The 21814-nt window shown below is 45.0% G+C and overlaps 1 protein-coding gene across 1 annotated transcript in view; it reads right to left on the bottom strand.

The window, feature by feature from the left end:
* spef2 (sperm flagellar 2) overlaps positions 1-21814 on the bottom strand; it is a 375455-nt gene that overhangs the window by 251220 nt on the left and 102421 nt on the right. The window contains exons 11-12 of the mRNA XM_041185381.1: positions 21624-21703; positions 1659-1860 (exon numbers count right to left, since the gene is read on the bottom strand). Coding sequence (XP_041041315.1) covers positions 1659-1860; positions 21624-21703 — 282 coding nt within the window. The remainder of the gene's footprint in view (positions 1-1658; positions 1861-21623; positions 21704-21814) is intronic.

Raw genomic sequence — 21814 nt, 5'->3', positions numbered from 1 at the left:
GCGGTTCAAGAAGGCAGCTCACCACCACCTTCTCAAGGGCAATTAGGGGTGGGCAATAAATGCTGCGTGATCCAGGGACACCCACATCCTGTGAATGAATAAAAGATACACCCCGAAATCTTAATAACACCCATTCCCAATGTCACTCCCATTCAAAGTTATCCCTATACCCAATAACTCCCATTCTGAATAACCTCTGACTGCTGTATGTTTAATGTTTTCCTCAGTGTGTATCTCTTATCTGCTCTCTATCTCACTGGGTCTCGGTACTTTTTCCCAGCAGCTAAGAAGAGTGACAGTCCTCATTACTGGGCCCAGTGCCACTCTGTACCCTCATTACTGGGCCCAGTGCCACTCTGTACCCTCATTACTGGGTGCAATGTCACTCTGCAACCCTCATTACTGGGTGCAATGTCACTCTGCAACCCTCATTACTGGGCCCAATGCCACTCAGTACCCTCATTACGGGGTCCAATGCCACTCTGTACCCTCATTACAGGGCCCAATGCCACTCTGTACCCTCATTACTGGGCCCAATGCCACTCAGTACCCTCATTACGGGGTCCAGTGCCACTCTGTACCCTCATTACAGGGCCCAATGCCACTCTGTACCCTCATTACTGGGCCCAATGCCACTCTGCAACCCTCATCACTGGTACAATGCGGCACTGTTCCATCGTTACTGGTCCAAGGTCAAAATGCGCCCCATCATTGGTCCCAATGCCACTCAGCCCCCCTCATTATGGGGACCAATGCCACTCAACCCCCTCATTATGGGGCCCAATGCCACTCAGCCCCCCTCATTATGGGGCCCAATGCCACTCAACCCCCTCATTATGGGGCCCAATGCCACTCAACCCCCTCATCATTGGTCCCAATGCCACTCAGCCCCCCTCATTATGGGGACCAATGCCACTCAACCCCCTCATTATGGGGCCCAATGCCACTCAGCCCCCCTCATTATGGGGCCCAATGCCACTCTGCACCCTCATCACTGGGCCCAATGCCACTCTGCACTCTCATTAGTGGGTCCAAAGCCACTCTCCACCCTCATTACTCGGCCCAATGCCACTCTGCACCATCATTACTGTGCCCAGAGGCACTTTGCACCCTTATTACTGGGACAATGCAGCACTATACCATCATTACTGGGCCCAATGTTGAACTGCACCCTCATTGCTGACCCTAATGCCACTCTGCACCCTCATTACTGTGTCCAATGCCACCCTACACCCTCATCACTGAGCCTAATGCCCCTCATCAATCGGCACAATGCCACTCTGCAACCTCATTAGTGATCCAAATGCCACTCTGCACCCTCATTACGGGGCCCAATGCCACTCTCCACCCTCATTTCTAGTCCCAATGCCACTCTGCATCACCATTACTGGTCCCAATGCCAATCTGCACCCCCATTACGGTCCCAATGCCACTCTGCATCCTCATTACTGGGCCCAAAGCCATTCTGCACCCCAGTCACTGGTCCCAATGCCCCACTGCAACCCCATCACTCAGCAAAATGCCACTCGGCACCCTAATCAGTGGGCGCAATGTCACCCTCATTACTGGTCTCAATTCCACTCTGCACCCTCATTTCTGTGTCTAATGCCATTCTACACCCTCATTATTGAGCCCAATGCCACTCTGCACCTTCCTACCTCCTGAGCCTCGTGCGCTTGGAGCTGATCCAATATAACTCGCCGTCGCCTCTTCTCCCGCTCTTTTCTTGCTTTTGCCTCTTCATCCAGTCGCTTTCGAAGATTCTCGATAAACGTCTGGCCTTCCTCCACCCTCACACATGGGGTAAATGTCTCCTTTAGTGGGGAAGGTTTTTCCAACACGTCAAATGCACTGTGCGCCCTGTAAAATTGGACCATTTTGTTCATCTTTCTCACTGCATTCTTCTTACCAATTTATTAAACACATTTCTACGTACTAAATTATATCCTCTCCTTTCACCAGTCTATGTCTTCCTGAAGCATCTTACTATCCTTATTTTTTACCAGAATGCTCCCACATTTTGTGTCATCTGCAAATTTAGAAATGATTCCCTGTATTGCCCAAGTCCTAATCATTCATATATATCAAAAATAGCAGTGGTTCACATACAGGCCCCTGGGGAACACCCCTCGGTACCAAACTGTCACAACCGGGTTGGGAGGAGTACGCTGTTTGTCTCTAGTTCCGCTACTCCACGGGTCACAACATATATTTAAATGATTTTTCCAGCTAGCTATATGGCCAGCACATGAGCTTTACCTATTAATCTCAGAATATTGCAAAACAAAAGAGACATGTCGAAGCTTTTTGTCTTGTACTCATCAGGGCACTCCACAAGAATACCAGTGCAAGGGGAAAACAACAATTTATACTGTGTGAGAAGAGAATGCTGATTGGCTGGCATGTGGACTATTTACGTAGGCCGTATGTCCCAAAGACTGACGGATTGTATCAAACAGTATATCCCAGCCGCTGCTCACAGTGGACAAGGTACAGACTGTACCCAACCAGCTCCTGCTTGCAAAATTCAAAACAGAGTATCCAGTATTAGATGCGACTCCACGATTGGACAACATTTGCTAAATAATCCTCAGTGTGCTATGAATTATGCTGACAACCAGTCTAAGATTGTCAGTCGGGCTCACAGTGTGACACATCTGCATATACAGGAAGCTACATATATAATACACAGGGCCCTGTTCCTTGCAGACAGAAAGAACACGTACATACATTGCACCTGCTTCAGCTAAACAAAATAACTGACATCCATTTGCTGACTTATTTTGCAAGGCAATGCCTTGACCAATCAGAGTCAAGATGCCTGGTTTAAACTTCAAACAATGCTTGGCAGTTAACCGTCAGTCACCATCAATTGGTACATTCTCTTTGGCAATGCCTCGACCAATCAGAGCCCATTTGCCAACCAATCAGCGGTCTCTTCACATACAGTATAGATTGTTGTTTTCCCCCTATATTGGTATTCTTGTAAGTGTCCTGATGAGTGCAAGATGAAAGCTGAGACATGTCTCTTTTATCAGCAATACTCAAATTCTGTATGACCAAATGACTATAATCTCAGAATGACCACTCAATGCTCACATTTCTTCAATAAACAGCTAAATTAATAGTTTATTATGAAACCAGACTTGTCAAGTAGACAGGCAAAGCTTATTAACATTGGGTATGAAATATAAAAGTTTAATAATTACTCTTTCTAAATATTCTAACTCTCTCTCACTCACACACATCCCCCCACTCCAAAAAAAAAGAATAAAATCAGGCTGATGAATTCTGTGAAAAGATTAAAAGTCAATGGTTCAGGGAAAAGGATGGATGATGGAGTCCTTGAAATGGTGTCTGGGCTATACATGTGGGTCTCAGCGCTGGTCTGGGAAACAATTGGTGACTTTTACTTTTCAGGCGGACTTCGAGGGAAACTTGCAGTCGGTCGATTTCAAAACGTAGAGCGACTTTGGAGCAACTTCCATTCGCTCTCTGCTTTGGAATTGGGTCAGGGTCTTCAGCAGCTGTTGTCTTCATTACACAAGCAGCTGATCCTTCTCTTCTCCTCCAAAGCAAAACAGCCTACCAACTTTTTAAACACAGTTTTCCAGGCGTGGTGTTCTCTCTGAGCCATAAGTCACCATGTGACCCTTTTGTAAACAGTCCGCCGGGGTCAAGAGGTTTTCAGCTTATTTAAAACTGCTTAATTACCTTTTCCTGTGAAATGCTGTCTGTTCCAGGACTTGCATTAACCCTTTAAGGGACATTGTCTTTTAATGCAAATTCTTCTAGAATGTTCTTAATCTTCGAAGATGAACCATTTTCCGTGATTAATGCATTATGACAACCTCCAGTCTGAAAAACTGTAACACCTCTAAGCTCACCGCTACATAGTTTTCTATCCTAGTCAGTTCATGCGTATGTGTGTGTGTGTGTGTATTTCTCTCTCTCTCTGTTTCTCTCTCCCACAGTCAGTGTCTCTGCCTCTCTATCAGTCTCTCTCTCCCTCTCCCTCTCTATCTGTCTCAGTCTCTCTCTCCCTCTCCCTCTCTTTCTGTCTCGGTCTCTCTCTCTGTTTCTTTCTCTCTCTCTATTCCACAGTTGACTTTTTGCAGTTGTGTCTCAGTGAATTTCTTTGTTTAACTCTATGGCACATGGGGCAAGAGCAGGACAATGGCAGCTTGCATGGAAGCTTCAGACCAGCAAGGCTGATTCAATGTGAGGGCTGTGGACTGGGCTCTGGAGCATGGAGGAATGCAAGAGGGATTCAGGGGACGACAGAGGGTTGGGTTGGGTCATTGAAGACTGAAGTGGGAAGGGCCTGGTGTCCTGGGTGTGGTGGAGGTGGTGATGGGGGCAGTAAGGTCAAGATACGAAAACGAGGGGTCTAAATGTTGGTGTCAGTACTGTCCACATGTTGGTCCATCTCATATGGCTGGCAGGGTCCATACAGGGCTCTGAGTTCATCGCAATTTAAATACTCCCCGCTGAGAGTGAGAGAGTGATCTCGGACAATATTCTTTACAGCTGTTAGAAACATATCTTCAAGAACTGTATATCTTTTAAAATTTAGAAGGATGTTGCTTTATTTGGACACTTGGATTTTTTTAAAAAGGTTATAAGTTCACCTTGGACTGTGAACAAGCATGTCTTTTCCACTAAATCACCTGGTCAACACAGCATTTGAGGAGAGCTATTTTCTTATTTGAACAGTAATCACTTTAATGGCCGGGGGAAAAAAAAAACTATTTTAAAGGCAAAGGCCCTGGTGATCACCTGACGAAGATGAGCATTAAGTTTTGAACTTGTTTATTTGAACTCAGTTGGGAATGAACTGAGAAGGGATAAAGTTGCCCAGCTCGCGGTCTTCTTGCCTTGCCCAAAATAAAGTATGGTCATCAGTATCCAGCTAAGAATCTTTATCTCAGTGGAATTTGTCTGTATTTGGAAACTCAAGAGGCTGAGTAAAGAAGGATTGACCTGGCTCTGTTTTCCATGCCGAAGCTCCGTTAGTGAGAACCTTGAGGCAACTACTGGGGCTAGCGACCCATCCTCGCATAGGAGCATCAGATTGACAGCATCAAAACCCTGTGAACTTTATCCTTTTTTAAATAGAGCTTTTCCTCAATTGCCCATCTCTGCAGAGACCCTATTTTTTTGTGTGTGTGTGAGCGCGCGTGCTGGGGAATTTTAAAAGGGCTAGATAGTTACAGCTCCAGATTACAAATTGTGTGCTAATCAGTTCTTGCAACTTGTTTTAAACAGAAATTTTTGTTTCATAATAAATCAATCATTTTGGGTTTATTGAAAGAAGTTTTATCTAACAATAGAGAAGGTAAATAATTAGCCATTTTGGTGGGTGAATTAAACATTTACACTTCTGTTTGTTTTAAATATATAGTTGTTCATGGGGTGTGGGCATTGCTGGCTAGGCCAGCTTTTATTGCCATCCCTAATTGCCCTTATTCAGAGGGCATATGGGAGATTGGCACTAAAAGTCAAAATGCTCAGAGAGCCAATGCAGACACGATGGGTCAAATGGCCTCCTTCTAACAAGCCTGTGGTTCTGTGATTTAAAAGTCAACCACATTGCTGTGGGTCTGAAGTCACATGTAGGCCAGACCAGGTCAGAAGGGCAGATTTCCTTCCCTAAAGGACATTAGCAAACCAGATGGGTTTTTATGATGATTGACAATGGTTTCATGGTCATCATAAGGCTTTTAATTCCAGATTCTTATTGGATTCAAATTTCACCAGCTGCCATTCTGGGATTCCCTTCGGTCTCTGGATTACTAGTCCAGTGACAATACCACTATGCCACCACCTCCCCTGTGTAACCTGCAGAGCAGTGGGGCTAGATCACTCAACCCATCTCGGTCGTAACACAATGCAAACAGGGGAGGGACTGCTCAGCCTACAAGTGCAGCCATGTCCCACAGAGTGGTGAGTACAACACTGGACACCAACAGTGCAGAATCACAGAACTGTTACAGCACAGAAGGAGGCCATTCTGCCAGTCTGCACCAGCTCTCCAAATGAGCAACTCACCTAGAGCCAATCCCCCACTTCTCCCCGTAACCCTGCACATTCTTCCTTTTCAGATAACAGTCCAATTCCATTTTGAATGCTTCAATTGAACCTGCCTCCACCACACTCTCAGGCAGAGCAGTCCAGACCTTAACCACTCTCTGTGTGAAAAAGATTTTCCACATATCACCGTTGTTTCTTTTGTCAATTACTTTAAATCTCTCACACAAAATCTCTCCCCTTGTTCTCGATCCTTTCACAATTGGGAACAGTTTCTGAACATTCAATAAAGAGGAAACAAAAAAAAGTTTCTTCCACAATAAAGGAAATGTTCCTGACTCCCCTGTAACCATCGATGTGTGCCAACAGTGAGGCATGTCAGTGCATTTAGCTCTATTATTATTGACACTAGCTTAGTGTCCACATGAGCAAAGTGAAACCAATCTAGAAGCATAGAAACATAGGAAATAGGAACAGGAGTAGGTCATTCAGCCCTTCGAGACTGCTCCGCCATTCAGTGTGATCATGGCCGATCCTCTATCTCAACGCCGTACTCCTGCTCTCTCCCTACACCCTTTGACACCTTGAAAGTCTAGAAATCTATTTATTTACTTCTTAAATATATTCAGTGACTTGGCCTCCACAGCCTTCTGTGGTAGAGAATTCCACAGGTTCACCACCTTCTAGGTGAAGAAGTTTCTCCTCATCTCAGTCCTAAAGAGTCTACCCCATGTCCTGAGACTGTGACCCCTTGTTCTAGACCCCCAGCCAGAGGAAACATCATCCCTGCATCCAGTCTGTCCAGTCCTGTCAGAATTTTATATGTTTCAATGAGATCCCCTCTCATACTTCTAAACTCCAGTGAATACAGGCCTAATCAGCCAAATCCCTCCTCATATGACAATCCTGCCATCCCAGGAATCAGTCTGGTGAACCTTCGCTGCACTCCCTCTATGGTAAGTATATTCTTTCTTAGGTAAGGAGACCAAAACTGCACACAATACTCCAGGTGTGGTCTCACCAAGGCCCTGTACAGCTGCAGTAAGACATCCTTGCTCCTGTACTCAAGTCCTCTCACAATGAAGGCCAACATACCATTTGCCTTCTTAACTGCTTGCTGCACCTGCATGCTGGCTTCCAGTGATTGGTGTACAAAAACACCCAGGTTCCTTTGCACATCAACATTTCCCAATCTATCACCATTTAAATAATACTCCGCCAGTCTGTTTTTCCTACCAAAGTGGATAACTTCACACTTAGCCACGTTATACTGCATCTGCCATGTATTTTCCCACTCACTCAACCTGTATAAATTGCCTTGAAGCCTCTTAACATCCTTCTCATCGCTCACATTCGCACCTAGTTTTGTGTCGTCAGCAAACTTGGAAATATTACATTTGGTTCCCTCATCCAAATCTTCGATATATATTGTGAATAGCTGGGGCCCAAGTACTGATCCCTGTGGTACCCCACTAGTCACCGCCTGCCACTTGGAAAAAGACCCATTTATTCCTACTCTTTGTTTCCTGCCTGCTAACCAATTCTCAATCCATGCCAGCATATTACCCCTAGTCCCATGTGCTTTAATTTTACACACTAACCTCTTACGTGGGACTTTATCAAAAGCTTTCTGAAAATCCAAATACACCACATCCACTGGTTCTCCCTTATCTATTCTCCTAGTTACATCCTCAAAAAAAAACTCCAGTAGGTTTATCAAACATGAGTTCCCTTTCATAAATCCATGTTTATTTTGTAATGTAGCTGGGCTAGTAATCTAGAGACCCAGGGTAATGTTCTGGGCACCTGAGTTCGAATCCCACCACGGCAGATGGTGGAATTTGAATTCAATAAAAAAATCTGGAATTAAAAGTCTAATGATGACCATGAAACCATTGTTGACTGTTGTAAAAACCCATCTGGTTCACTAATGTCCTTTAGGGCAAGAAATCTGTCGTCTTTACCTGGTCTGGCCCACATGTGATTCCAGACCCACAGCAATGTGGTTGACTCTGAAATGCCCAGTGAAATGGCCTAACAAACCACTCAGTTGTATCAAACCGCTACAATGTCACAGAAAAAGAATGAAACCGGACACACCACTCGGCATCGACTGAGACACCGGAAATGACAGCCCAGTCGTCCCTGCAAAGTCCCCTTACTAACATCTGGGGCTTAGTGTCAAAATTGGGAGAGCTGTCTCACAGACTAGTCAAGCAACAGCCTAACAGAGTCATCCTCACAGAATCATACTTGACAGATAGTGTCCCAGACACCACCATCACCATCCCTGGGTATGTCCCTGGGTATATCCCTTACAGATAATGTCCCAGACACCACCATCACCGTCCCTGGGTATGTCCCTGGGTATATCCCTTACAGATAATGTCCCAGACACCACCATCACCATCCCTGGGTATGTCCCTGGGTATATCCCTTACAGATAGTGTCCCAGACACCACCATCACCATCTCTGGGTATGTCCCTGGGTATATCCCTTACAGATAATGTCCCAGACACCACCATCACCGTCCCTGGGTATATCCCTTACAAATAATGTCCCAGACATCACCATCACCGTCCCTGGGTATGTCCTGTCCCACCAGCAGGACAGACCCAGCAGAGGTGGCAGCACAGTGGTTTACAGTCGGGAGGGAGTTACCCTGGGAATCCCCAACATTGACTCTGGACCCCATGACACACAGTAGCAGCAGTGTGTACCATCTACAAGATGCATTGCAGGGATTCACCAAGGCTCCTTCAACAGCACCTTTCAAACCCATGACCACTATCTCTCTCTCTATTCCACAGTCAGTCTGTGTGTCTGTCTCTCTCTCTGTGTCTCACAGTCAGTGTCTCTCTCTCTCTCTCTTTTGCACAGTCTATGCATGTCTCTGTGTTTTCAGGGACAGGAGGAAGGGATCAATTGATCAGGTCACAGACAATAGGGTAAGTCATCAGCTGAGATGTCTACATGAAGAGTGAATGATGAAGACTCCATGCTGGATTCCTCCATCCTGTTTATCCACACTTACAGGTGTTGTTGAGCTGCCGGGATTTGAAGTGATTGCTGGGATTTGCTGCTAGGAATTGTAGTGTTTGCTGCGATTTGTGGGGTTTACTGGGATTTGTAGTGTTTGCTGGGATTTGCTGCTGGGATTTGTAGTGTTTGCTGGGATTTGCTGCTGGGATTTGTAGCTTTTTTTTATTCATTGACAGGATGTGAGCAGCATTGACTAGACCAGAACAAAAACAGAATTACCTGGAAAAACTCAGCAGGTCTGGCTGAGTTTTTCCAGGTAATTCTGTTTTTGTTTTGGATTTCCAGCATCCGCAGTTTTTTTGTTTTTATTTTTTTGACTAGACCAGTATTTATTGCCCATCCCTAATTGCCTTGAGGGGGTGGTGGTGAGCTGTCTTCTTGAACCGCTGAAGTCCATATGGCATAGGTACACCCACAGTGCTGTTAGGGAGGGAGTTCCAGGATTTTGACCCAGCGACAGTGAAGGGACAGCAATATGTTTCCAAGTCAGGACGGTGAGTGACTCAGAGGGGATCTTCGAGGTGAGGTGTTCAAATCTCTCTGCTGCCCTTGTCCTTCTAGATGGTAGAGGCTGTGGGTTTGGAAGGTGCTGCCTACACAGCCTTTGTGAATTGCTGCAGTGCATCTTGTAGACGGTACACACAACAGAGTTCTGGAATATTTCTACCAATGCCTCCACTATCTCTGCAGCCACTTCCTTTAAAACCCTTAGATGCAGGTCATCAGGTCCTGGTGACTTGTCTACTTTAGTCCCATTAGTTTGTCAAATACTTTGTCCCTCATGATAGAGACTGTTACAAAATCTTTCCTCCCATTAGCTCCTTGCTTATCTTTAGGGTGTTTATAGTGTCCTCCACTGGGAAGACTGATGCAAATATTGGTTTAGATTATCTGCCATTTCCCTGTTCCCATTATCAATTCCCCAGTCACATCCTCCAAGGCGCCCGCGTTCATTTTAGCCACTCTCTCTCTTTATATACCCATAGAAGCTCTTTTTATATTTCTTGCCAATTTACTTTCATAATGAGGGGCATGGACAGGGTGGATAGGGAGCAGCTGTTCCCCTTAGTTGAAGGGTCAGTCACGAGGGGACATAAGTTCAAGGTGAGGGGCAGGAGGTTTAGGAGGGATGTGAGGAAAAACTTTTTTACCCAGAGGGTGGTGACGGTCTGGAATGCGCTGCCTGGGAGGGTGGTGGAGGCGGGTTGCCTCACATCCTTTAAAAAGTACCTGGATGAGCACTTGGCACATCATAACATTCAAGGCTATGGGCCAAGTGCTGGTAAATGGGATTAGGTAGGTAGGTCAGGTGTTTCTCACGTGTTGGTGCAGACTCGATGGGCCGAAGGGCCCCTCCTGCACTGTGATTCTGTAATCAATTTTCTCCCTCTTTATTAGCTTTTTAGTCATCTGCTGGTCCCTAAAAAATACCCAATCCTCTGGCCTACCACTAGTTTTTGTCGCTTTGTATGTCTTAGTTTTTGATTGGATACTCTCCTTGACCATCTTTGTTAACCACGGGTGATTCATCCTTCTCATCGAGTCCTTCTTTTTGACCGGGATAAATTTTTGTTGAGTTTTATGAAATAGCTGCTTAAATGTCTGCCACTGCTCATCCACTGACCTTCCCCTTAGTCTTTTACTCTTTATTCATACCTCTGTAATTGCCCTTATTTAAGTTGAGGACACTAGTTTGAGACACGAGTTGCTCGCCCTCAAACTGAATTTGAAATTCTACCATCTTGTGATCACTACCCCCTAGAGGATCCTTAACTACAATATCTCTTGTTAATCCCACCTCATTACACATTACTAGATCTAAAACAGCCTGTTCCTGGGTAGGTTCTGCAACATATTGCTCTAAGAAACAAACCCTGGTGCACTCTACAAATTTGTCTTCCATGTTACCCCTGCCAATCTGACTTGTCCAGTCAACATGCAGATTAAAATCACCCATGACAATTGTAATGCCCTTCTTACACACCCCCATTATTTCCTGATTTATATTTTGTCCTACAGCGAGGGAACATTTCAGGGGCTTATGGACGACTCCCAATCATGACTTCTTCCCATTGATATTTTTTATTTCTACCTAAACTGATTCTGCATCACAACCTATGCCACCTATATCACTACTCACGACTGCACTTATACCTTCCTTTATTAACAAAGCTACCCCACCTTCTTTTCCTTTTTTGCCTATTTTTCCAGAACATTGAATAGCCTTGAATATTGAGTTCCCAGTCTTGGTCACCCTGCAACCATGTCTCTGTAATAGCCATAAAGTCATAGCCATATATTTCTATTTGTGTTGTCAACTCATCTATCTTGTTACAATGCTGCTTGCGTTCAGATAAAGAGCCTTGAGCTTTGACTTTTTACCATTGTTACGCATTCTGGTTCTAATTTCTGCTGTACTCTTCTGCTTATATTTTCTGCCCCTTCCTGTCACACTTTGATCATCGTTTGCCTCTTCACTATCCTGCACCTCTGCTCTCTCGTTTCTTTTTGATTTTTTAAACTTCCCTTCAATTGAACTGTCACTCCCACTAATTAGTTTAGAGTCCTATCTACAAAGCTAGTTATACGATTTGCCAGGACACTGGTCCCAGCGTCGTTCAAATGAAGCCCATCTCTCCTTCCCCAGTACTGGTGCCAGTGCCCCATGAATCAGAACCCATTTCTCCCACATCGGTCTTTGAGCCACACATTTACCTCTCTAACCTTATTGACCCTGTGCCAATTTGCACATGGCTCAGGTAGTAATCCACAGATTATTACCTTTCTGCTTCTGCTTTTTAATTTAGCCCCGAGCTGCTCATAGTCCCTCAGCAGAACCTCTTTCCTAGTCCTACCTATGTCGTTGGTACCTACATGGACAATGACAACTAGATCCTTCCCCTCCCACTCCTAGTTCCTCTCCAGCCCAGGAGAGATGTCCTTAAAAACAAAAAAACTGCGGATGCTGGAAATCCAAAACAAAAACAGAATTACCTGGAAAAACTCAGCAGGTCTGGCAGCATCGGCGGAGAAGAAAAGAGTTGACGTTTCGAGTCCTCATGACCCTTCGACAGTCTGTCGAAGGGTCATGAGGACTCGAAACGTCAACTCTTTTCTTCTCCGCCGATGCTGCCAGACCTGGTAGAGATGTCCTTAACCTTGGCACCAGCTCGGCAACACAGCCTTTGGGACTCTCTGTCTTGCTGCAGAGAACAGTATCTATTCCCCTTACTATGCTATCCCCTATTACTATTACATTTCTCTTTTCTCCCCCCCACCTAAATGCCACTCTGTACCACAGTGCTGCGGTCAGTTTGCTCATCCTCCCTGCAGTCTGTGCCTCCATAAATACTGGGAGCAAGAACCTTGTACCTACTGGGCAAGGCACCGGCTGAGGCTCTTGCAAAGGTAAATTCTGGATCCCATACCTGCCTCACTCACAATCACATCCTCTTGTCCCTGACCATGGACCAAATTAATCTACCTCCTGAAACACAGTGTCCAGGTAACACTCCCCCTCCCCGATACGTCGCAGTGTCCACAGCTCAGACTTCAGCTCATCAGCTCTGAGCCGAAGTTCCTCGACCAGCCAACATTGCTACAGATGTGGTCACCATGGATCACACCAGTGTCCCCCACATCCCACATACTACAGCTGCAACACATCACCTGCCCAGCCATTTCTATTCTATTTAATTAATTAATTTGGATGTTAAATATTTTAAAAGTGAATTTCTTAACTGTACTCTTTAGCTTGTCATAAAGATATTAATACATATAATGTTATTGGAAATTATTTTAAATTGGACTTGTAGAAGGGTCTGTGTCTGTGGGTGTGAGTGTGTGTGGCTTAACTGGGTTAAATCCAGAGAGTCTGAGTGCCTTGATGTATAGTTGTTTTAAGATGTTAAACAGTAAGGAAGTTAAGATAAAGAGTACATTTGCATTTTGTTGAATAAACCATTCAAAGACTGGGGGTGAAATCTTGCACCTGGCCAGGAGACACCGAACAATATATTTATATTACTAATAAAATTGGCACTATGAAAAGGGTTTCATTGTTTGAAGAGGAGGAAAAAGGGGGAGGAAAAAGAGGGGAAGAGCAATAGTGGTAGGAACTCGATAGTAAGGGGAACAGACAGGTGTTTCTGTGGCCATAGATGTGACTCCAGGATGGTATGTTTGCCTCCCTGGTGCCAGGGTCAAGAATGTCACTGAACAGCTGCAGGGCAATCTAAAGGGGGGAGGGCAAATAGACAGAGATCGTGGTACATATTGGTACCAATGACATTGATAGAAAGAGGGATGAGGTCCTGCAAGGAGAATTTAGGGAGCTAGGAAACTGATTAAAAAACAGGACCTCAAAGGTAGTAATCTCTGGATTACTTCTGGTGCCATGCGCTAGTGAGTATAGAAACAGGAGGTTAGTCCAGATGAATGTGTGGCTGGAGAGATGGTGCAGGAGGGAGGGCTTTAAATTTCTGGGACATTGGGACCGTTTCTGGGGGCGGTGGGACCTGTACAAAGCAGACGGGTTGCACCTGAACCGGAATGGGACCAACATCCTTGCGGGGAGGTTTGCTGGTGCTTTTGCAGAGGGTTTAAACTAACTTGGCAGGGGGATGGGATCCTGAGAGGAGGTTCAACAAGGGGAGGTGCACAGCCAAAATTAGAAGAGAGCGCAAGTGAATCTGGAAGGCATAGAAATGATAGGCCAGTTAAGGCTCAAGGGAGTTTGGCAAGGTTGGATGGTATTTATTTTAATGCAAAGAGTCTGACAAATAAGGCAGATGAGTTAAGGACACAAGTTAACACATGGAAGTATGATGTCATTGCTATCACTGAGACATGGTTGAGAGAGGGGCAGGATTGGCAGCTCAATATTCCAGGATATATGGTTTTCAGGCGAGACAGGGAAGGAGGTAAGAGAGGAGGGGGTATCACAATATTGATCAAGGAATCAATTACAGCAGTAAGGAGGGACAACATCTTAGAAGGCTCCTCAAATGAAGGCATGTGGATAGGACTGAAAAACCAAAAAGGAGCAGTCACATTGCTGGGAGTGTACTATAGGCCCCCAAACAGTCAGAGAGAAATAGAAGAGCAGATATGTAGGCAAATTTCAGAGAAGTGTAAAAATAATTTGGTAGTAATAGTGGAGGATTTCAACTTCCCCAACTTTAACTGGGTTCGTCATGGTGTGATTGGTTTAGAGGGAGCAGAATTCTTAAAATGCATCCAGGAGATCTTTTTAAACCAGTACATAGAAGATCCCACAAGAGAGGGGGAGGTCCTGAACTTAATTTTAGGGAATGAAGGCGGGCAAGTGGTAGAGGTATCAGTGGGGGAACATTTTGCAGATAGTGATCGTAGCTCCGTTAGATTCAAGGTTGTTATGGAGAAGGACAAGGATGGGCCAGAAATCAGAGTTCTAAACTGGGGGAAGGCCGATTTTAATAAGATCAGATATCATTTGGCCAGAGTGGACTGGGAGCAGCTACTTTTAGGTAAATCTGCATCAGAGCAGTGGGATTCATTCAAGAAAGAAATAACAAGAGTACTGGACCAACATATTCCAATAAAGATAAAGGGTGGGACCAACTAATCCAGGGAACCCTGAATGTCGAGGGATATACAGGGTTGGATAAAGAGAAAAAGGAAGTTTTATGACAAATACCGAGGGCTCAAAACAGCAGAAGCCCTAGAGGAGTATAGAATGTGTAGGTGGGGAAACTTAAAAAGGAAATTAGGAGAGCAAAAAGGGGGCATGAGAAACATTGGCAGGTAAAATAAAGGAAAATCCAAAGTTATTTTACAAGTACATTAAGAGTAAGAGGGTAATTAGGGAAAGAGTAGGGCCCATTAAGGACCATAGCGGTAATTTGTGTGGGGAGCCGGAAGACATAGGTAGGGTTCTAAATGAATACTTTGTGTCGGTGTTCACAAGTGAGAGGGACGACGTGGGTATGGAAATCAGGCAGAAGGACAGTCATATAAGTAAAGAAATTAGCACAGAAAGGGAGGAGGTTCTAAGTGGTCTGGCAGGCTTAAAAGTAGATAAATCTCCAGGCCTGGATGAAATGTATCCCAGGCTGTTGAGTGAGGCAAGGGAGGAGATAGCAGGGGTGCTGGAAATAATTTTTAATGCCTCTCTCATTACAGGAGAGGTGCCAGAGGACTGGAGGACAGTCAATGTGGTCCTGTTATTCAAGAAGGGAGGAAGGGATAAACCAGGGAACTATAGGCCAGTCAGTCTAACCTCAGTGGTGGAGAAACTATTGGAAGCAATTTTGTGGGACAGAATGAATCTACACTTGGAGAGGCAGGGATTAATCAAGGACAGTCAGTATTGTTTTGTTAAGGGGAGGTCATGTCTGGCCAATTTGATTGAATTTTTCGAAGAGGTGACCAGGTGACCAGGGCAATGCATTTGACGTGGTCTACTTGGACTTCAGCAAGCCTTTTGAAAAGGTCCCGCATGGGAGACTGATAATGGAGGTAAGAGCCATGGGATCCAAGGCAATTTGGCAAATTGTACCCAGAATTAGTTAAGTTTCAGGAAGCAGAGGGTGAGGCTCGAGGGGTGTTTTTGTGACTGGATGCCTGTGTCCAGTGGGGTTCCATAGGGATCGGTGTTGGGTCCCTTCCTGTTTGCGGTATATATAAACGATTTAGACTTGAATGTACGAGAGTTGATCAGTAAGTTCGCAGATGACACGAAAATTGGTGGAGTGGTAAATAGGGAGGGGGATAGCCTTAGATTACAGGAGGATATAGATGGGCTGGTCAGATGGGCTGGTCAGTGGCAAATGAAGTTTAATCCAGATAAGTGTGAGGTGATGCATTTGGGCAGGACAAACAAGGCACGGGAATACACGATGAATGGTAGGACCCTGGGAAGTACCGAGGAGCAGAGGGACCTTGGTGTGCATGTCCACCGGTCCCTTAAGGTAGCGGGACAGGTAGATAAGGTTGTTAAGAAGGCATATGGGATACTTGCCTTTATTAGCCGAGGCATAGAATATAGGAGCAGGGAGGTTATGCTGGAACTGTATAAAACGCTGGTTAGGCCACAGCTAGAGTATTGCGTGCCGTTCTACAATCCGTATTATAGGAAGGATGTGATTGCACGAGAGAGAGTGCAGAGGAGATTTACCAGGATGTTGCCTGGGCTGGAGAGTTTTAGTTATGAGGAGAGATTGGATAGGCTGGGGTTATTTTCCCTGGAGCAGAGGAGATTGAGGGGGGACATGATTGAGGGGCATAGATAGGGTAGACAGGAAGGAACTTTTCCCCTTGGTGGAGGGATCAATAACCAGGGGGCATAGATTTAAGGTAAGAGGCAGCAGGTTTAGAGGGGATGTGAGGAAGAATTTTTTCACCCAGAGGGTGGTGGGAATCTGGAACTCACTGCCTGAAAGGGTGGTAGAGGCAGAAACCCTCATAACATTTAAGAAGTATTTGGATGTGCACTTGCGATGCCACAGCATACAAGTCTATGGGCCTAGTGCTGGAAAATGGGATTAGAATAGTTAGGTACTTGTTTGACTGGCGCAGACTCGATGGGCTGAGTGGCCTTTTTCTGTGCTGTAGACCTCTATGCTCTGTGACTAAGAGGTGGAGTTCAAAGGGCCAGGTGATACAATAAGAATTCATATTCAAAGAGAGGGCTAGTTTTGTGTGTGGAAGTCAGAGGCAGGTAAGATCTAAGCCTGTAAGCCTCCCACTGTGTCTGTGAAGGAGCAAATTGAAAGGAACCTCATTTTGAATTCATAAGGTAAAATGTGCTTTGCCTGTTGTCTGTCTGAGTCTATGGGAAGAATTTTCTGGTCGAGCGGGGGCAGGGCATCCCGACGTCAACCTCGCCTCATTTGGATTTTCAGTTCAGCGGCTGCGCACCTGTCGAACTGTCAAAGGCCCATTAAGGCCATTTAAATAGTCATTAAAACAATTAACAGGGCTGCCCATCCAATCTTAAGGTTGGCGGGCAGGCAAAGAGCCCAGGGGGCCACGGGCAGGATGAGGTTTCATGAAGGCTTCATTAATTAAATAAAATTTTACCAAAATTCATGAACATGTCCCAGCTCATGTGACACTGTCACATGAGGGGACATGTCTTAAAATATCTCCTTTTCTTTAGTTAAATTTTTAAACCTTAAACCAATCTCCCTGAAGCACCTCTGTACCTCAGGGAGATTCCTGCGCTCTTATGTGCGCATGGGAATCCCACACAGGGAGTGCTCAGCGCTTCCTTAATTGGCCGCCCATGTAAAATGGCGGCAGGGCCCCGATCAGGGGCGCCAATCGGGTTCACTCCTGCCCTGCCTGTCCCTGCACAACCCCCCCGATGGGGGGACGTTTCTGCCCTGTGAGTTATTGTTGCCCTGGGGAGGATTTCCTAGGAGTGATTAATTTGGGGATTTGTCTAAAAGTTATGATAGTAATTTGTAGACATGTGTATGTGTTTAAATTTGTTGTTAAATTAATAAATGTTTAATTTAATTTCCATAAAAACAACTTGAGACTTGGTGGTTTTATTCCTGAATTTAGAGCTGCATCTCAAACATACCAACTGAAATTAAAGTTTCCCTCTGGGATTTTAAATAACTCAGCCTTTACCAGCTGCTGGGTCATAACGCACTGTAATAACATCTCCTGATTTAAACCACTTGGCCAATCAATAGGGACACAGAAGAGATACCCACCAATTATCTAGCTGTTTTCCTGTGAGGTCTACTTGGCTCTGACAGGTAGAAACAGGTTGAAGGGGCTCTCTGCTGCCAGTGTTTATCTCTTGCCACTGCTGCCCTTCTCACGCAGGTCCACTCTCCGTGTGCTCTGGAATTCCGTGATGTCCTGGAGCTGAGATGACTGACCTCCAACAACCACAATCATGTTCCTTTGTGCTAGGTATGACTCCAACCAGCGGAGAGTTTTCCCCCAATTCCCATTACCCTAAGTGTTGCTAGGGCTCCTTGATGCCACACTCGGTCAAATGCTGCCTTGGTGTCAAGGGCAGTCACTCTCATCTCACCTGTAGAGTTCAGATCTTTCCTCATTTTTTGAGCCAAGGCTGTAATGAGGTCAGGAGCTGAGTGGCCCTGGCGGAACCCAAACTGAGCATCAGTGAGCAGGTTATTGCTACAAAAGTGCCACTTGATAGCACTGTTGATGACCCCTTCCATCACTTTACTGATGATGCAGAATATATTGATGGGGTAGGAATTGGCTGGGATGGATTGGTCAGCTTTTTGTGTACAGGACAAACCTGGGCAATTTTCCACATAGTCAACTAGATGCCAGTGCTGTAGCTGTACTGGAACAGCTTAGCTAGGGTCACGGCAAGTTCTGGAGCACAAGACTTCAGTAATATTGCCGGAATATTGTCAGGGCCCATTGCCTTTGCAGTATACAGTGCCTTCAGCCATTTCTTGATATCATGTGAAGTGATATGTGAGATTTTGCTGCTGGGATTTGTACCGTTTGCTGGGATTTGATGCTGGGATTTGTAGTGTTTTCTGGGATTTGCTGCTGGGATTTGTAGTGTTTGCTGGGATTTGGTGCTGGGATTTGTAGTGTTTGCTGGGATTTGCTGCTGGGATTTGCTTCTGGGATTTGTAGTGTTTGCTGCAATTTGCTGCTGGTATTTGTAATATATACTGGGATTTGTAGTGTTTGCTGGGATTTGTAGTGTTTGTTGGGATTTGCTGCTGGGATTTGTAATGTTTGCTGGGGCTGTTAATATATGGTGGGATGAGGAGTGTTTGCTGGGATTTGCTGCTGGGATTTGTAGTGTTTGCTGGGATTTGCTGCTGGGGTTTGTAATATATGATGGAATTAGGAGTGTTTGCTAGGATTTACTGCTGGGATTAGGAGTGTTTGCTAGGATTTACTGTTGGGATTTGTAGTGTTTGCTGGGATTTGCTGCTGGGATTTGTAGTGTTTGCTGGGATTTGTAATATATGCTGTGATTAGGAGAGTTTGCTGGGATTTGCTGCTGGGATTTGTAGTGTTTGCTGGGATTTGCTGCTGGGATTTGTAGTGCTTGCTGGGATTTGCTGCTGGAATTTGTAATATATGCTGTGATTAGGAGTGTTTGCTGGGATATGCTGCTGGGATTTGTAATGTTTGCTGGGATTTGCTGCTGAGAATTTTGTAACATATGATGGGATTAGTAGTGTTTGCTGGGATTTGTAACATATGATGGGATTAGTAGTCTTTGCTGGGATTTGCTGCTGGGAATTGTAACATATGCTGGGATTTGTAGTGTTTGCTGGGATTTGCTGCTGGGGCTTGTAGTATATGCTGGGATTAAGAGTGTTTGCTAGGATTTACTGCTGAGATTTGCCGCTGGGATTTGTAGTGTTTGCTGGGATTTGTTGCTGGGATTTGTAACATATGCTGGGAATTGTAGTATTTGCTGGGATTTGCGGCTAGAATTTGTCATACACGCTGTGATTAGGAGTGTTCGCTGGGATTTGTAGTGTTTGCTGAGATTTGCTGCTGGGATGTGTAATGTTTGCTGGGATTTGTAACATATGCTGGGATTAGTAGTGTTTGCTGGGATTTGCTGTGTTTGCTGGGATTTGCTGCTGGGGTTTGTAATATATGATGGGATTAGGAGTGTTTGCTGGGATTTGTAGTGTTTGCTGGGACTTTCTACTGGGATTTGTAGTGTTTGCTTGAATTTGCTGCTGGGGTTTGTAATATATGATGGGATTAGGAGTGTTTGCTGGGATTTGCTGCTGGGATTTGTAGTGTTTGCTGGGATTTTGTAATGTTTGCTGGGATTTGCTGCTGGGAATTGTAATATATGCTGGGATTAGGAGTGTTTGCTGGGATTTGTAGTGTTTGCTGGGACTTTCTGCTGGGATTTGTATGTTTGCTGGGATTTGCCGCTGGGATTTGCTGCTGGGATTTTTAGTGTTTGCTGGGATTTGCTGCTGGGATTTGTAACATATGACAAGATTTGTAGTGTTTGCTGGGATTTGCTGCTAGAATTTGTAATATATGCTGTGATTAGGAGTGTTTGCTGGGATTTGTAGTGTTTGCTGGGATTTGCTGCTAGAATTTGTAATATATGCTGTGATTAGGAGTGTTTGCTGGGATTTGTAGTGTTTGCTGGGATTTGCTGCTGGGATTTGTAGTGTTTGCTGGGACTTTCTACTGGGATTTGTAGTGTTTGCTTGAATTTGCTGCTGGGGTTTGTAATATATGATGGGATTAGGAGTGTTTGTTGGGATTTGCCGCTGGGATTTTTAGTGTTTGCTGGGATTTGCTGCTGGGATTTGTAACATATGCTGGGATTTGTAGTATGTGCTGGGATTTGCTGCTAGAATTTGTAATATATGCTGTGATTAGGAGTGTTTGCTGGGATTTGTAGTGTTTGCTGGGATTGGCTGCTGGGATTTGTAACATATGCTGGGATTAGTAGTGTTTGCTGGGATTTGCTGCTGGAGTTTGTAGTGTTTGCTGGGACTTTCTACTGGGATTTGTGTTTGCTTGAATTTGCTGCTGGGGTTTGTAATATATGATGGGATTAGGAGTGTTTGCTGGGATTTGCTGCTGGGATTTGTAGTGTTTGCTGGGACTTTCTACTGGGATTTGTAGTGTTTGCTGGGATTTGCTGCTGGAATTTGTAATATATGATGGGATTAGGAGTGTTTGCTAGGATTTACTGCTGGGATTTGTATGTTTGCTGCGATTTGCTGCTGGGATTTGTAGTGTTTGCTGGGATTTGCTGCTGGGATTTGTAGTGTTTGCTGGGATTTGCTGCTGGGATTTGTAATATATGCTGTGATTAGGAGTGTTTGCTGGGATTTGCTGCTGGGATTTGTAATGTTTGCTGGGATTTGCTGCTGGGAATTTTGTAACATATGCTGGGACTAGTAGTGTTTGCTGGGATTTGTAACATATGATGGGATTAGTAGTTTTTGCTGGGATTTGCTACTGAGATTTGTAATGTTTGCTGGGATTTGTAGTGTTTGCTGGGATTTGTTGCTGGGGCTTGTAATATATGCTGGGATTAGGACTGTTTGCTGGATTTGCTGCTGGGATTTGTAGTGTTTGCTGGGACTTTCTGCTGGGATTTGTAGTGTTTGTTGGGTTTTGCTGCTGGGGCTTGTAATATATGATGGGATTAGGAGTGTTTGCTGGGATTTGCTACTGAGATTTGTAATGTTTGCTGGGATTTGTAGTGTTTGCTGGGATTTGTTGCTGGGGCTTGTAATATATGCTGGGATTAGGAGTGTTTGCTGGGATTTACTGCTGGGATTAGGAGTGTTTGCTAGGATTTACTGCTGGGATTAGGAGTGTTTGCTGGGACTTTCTGCTGGGATTTGTAGTGTTTGCTGCGATTTGCTGCTGGGATTTGTAACAAATGCTGGGATTAGTATTAAAAGCAAAAAACTGCGGATGCTGGAAATCCAAAACAAAAACAGAAACATAAATACCTGGAAAAACTCAGCAGCATCGGCGGAGGAGAGCACAGTATTGTTTGGTAGGATTTGCTGCTGGGATTTGTAGTGTTTCCTGGGACTGATTTCCTCACCTCTCATGATCTTTTGCAGCACCAGTTGGCACCAGCTTCTTCAATATCATTTCAAACTCGTTGGTCTCTTCGATAAACATCTGGAAAAAGAGGTCAGTACATTTGAGTGCCTCAACCTCTCTGTGACCCTCCACCCTTCCCCTCCTTCCTCTGCCCTCCGTCCTTCTCCCTCTGACCCTCTGACTGAACCC

Source organism: Carcharodon carcharias, chromosome 4 (genome assembly GCF_017639515.1).
Source record: "Carcharodon carcharias isolate sCarCar2 chromosome 4, sCarCar2.pri, whole genome shotgun sequence".
Taxonomy (NCBI): domain Eukaryota; kingdom Metazoa; phylum Chordata; class Chondrichthyes; order Lamniformes; family Lamnidae; genus Carcharodon; species Carcharodon carcharias.
This window is presented reverse-complemented; position numbering and strand designations above follow the sequence as displayed.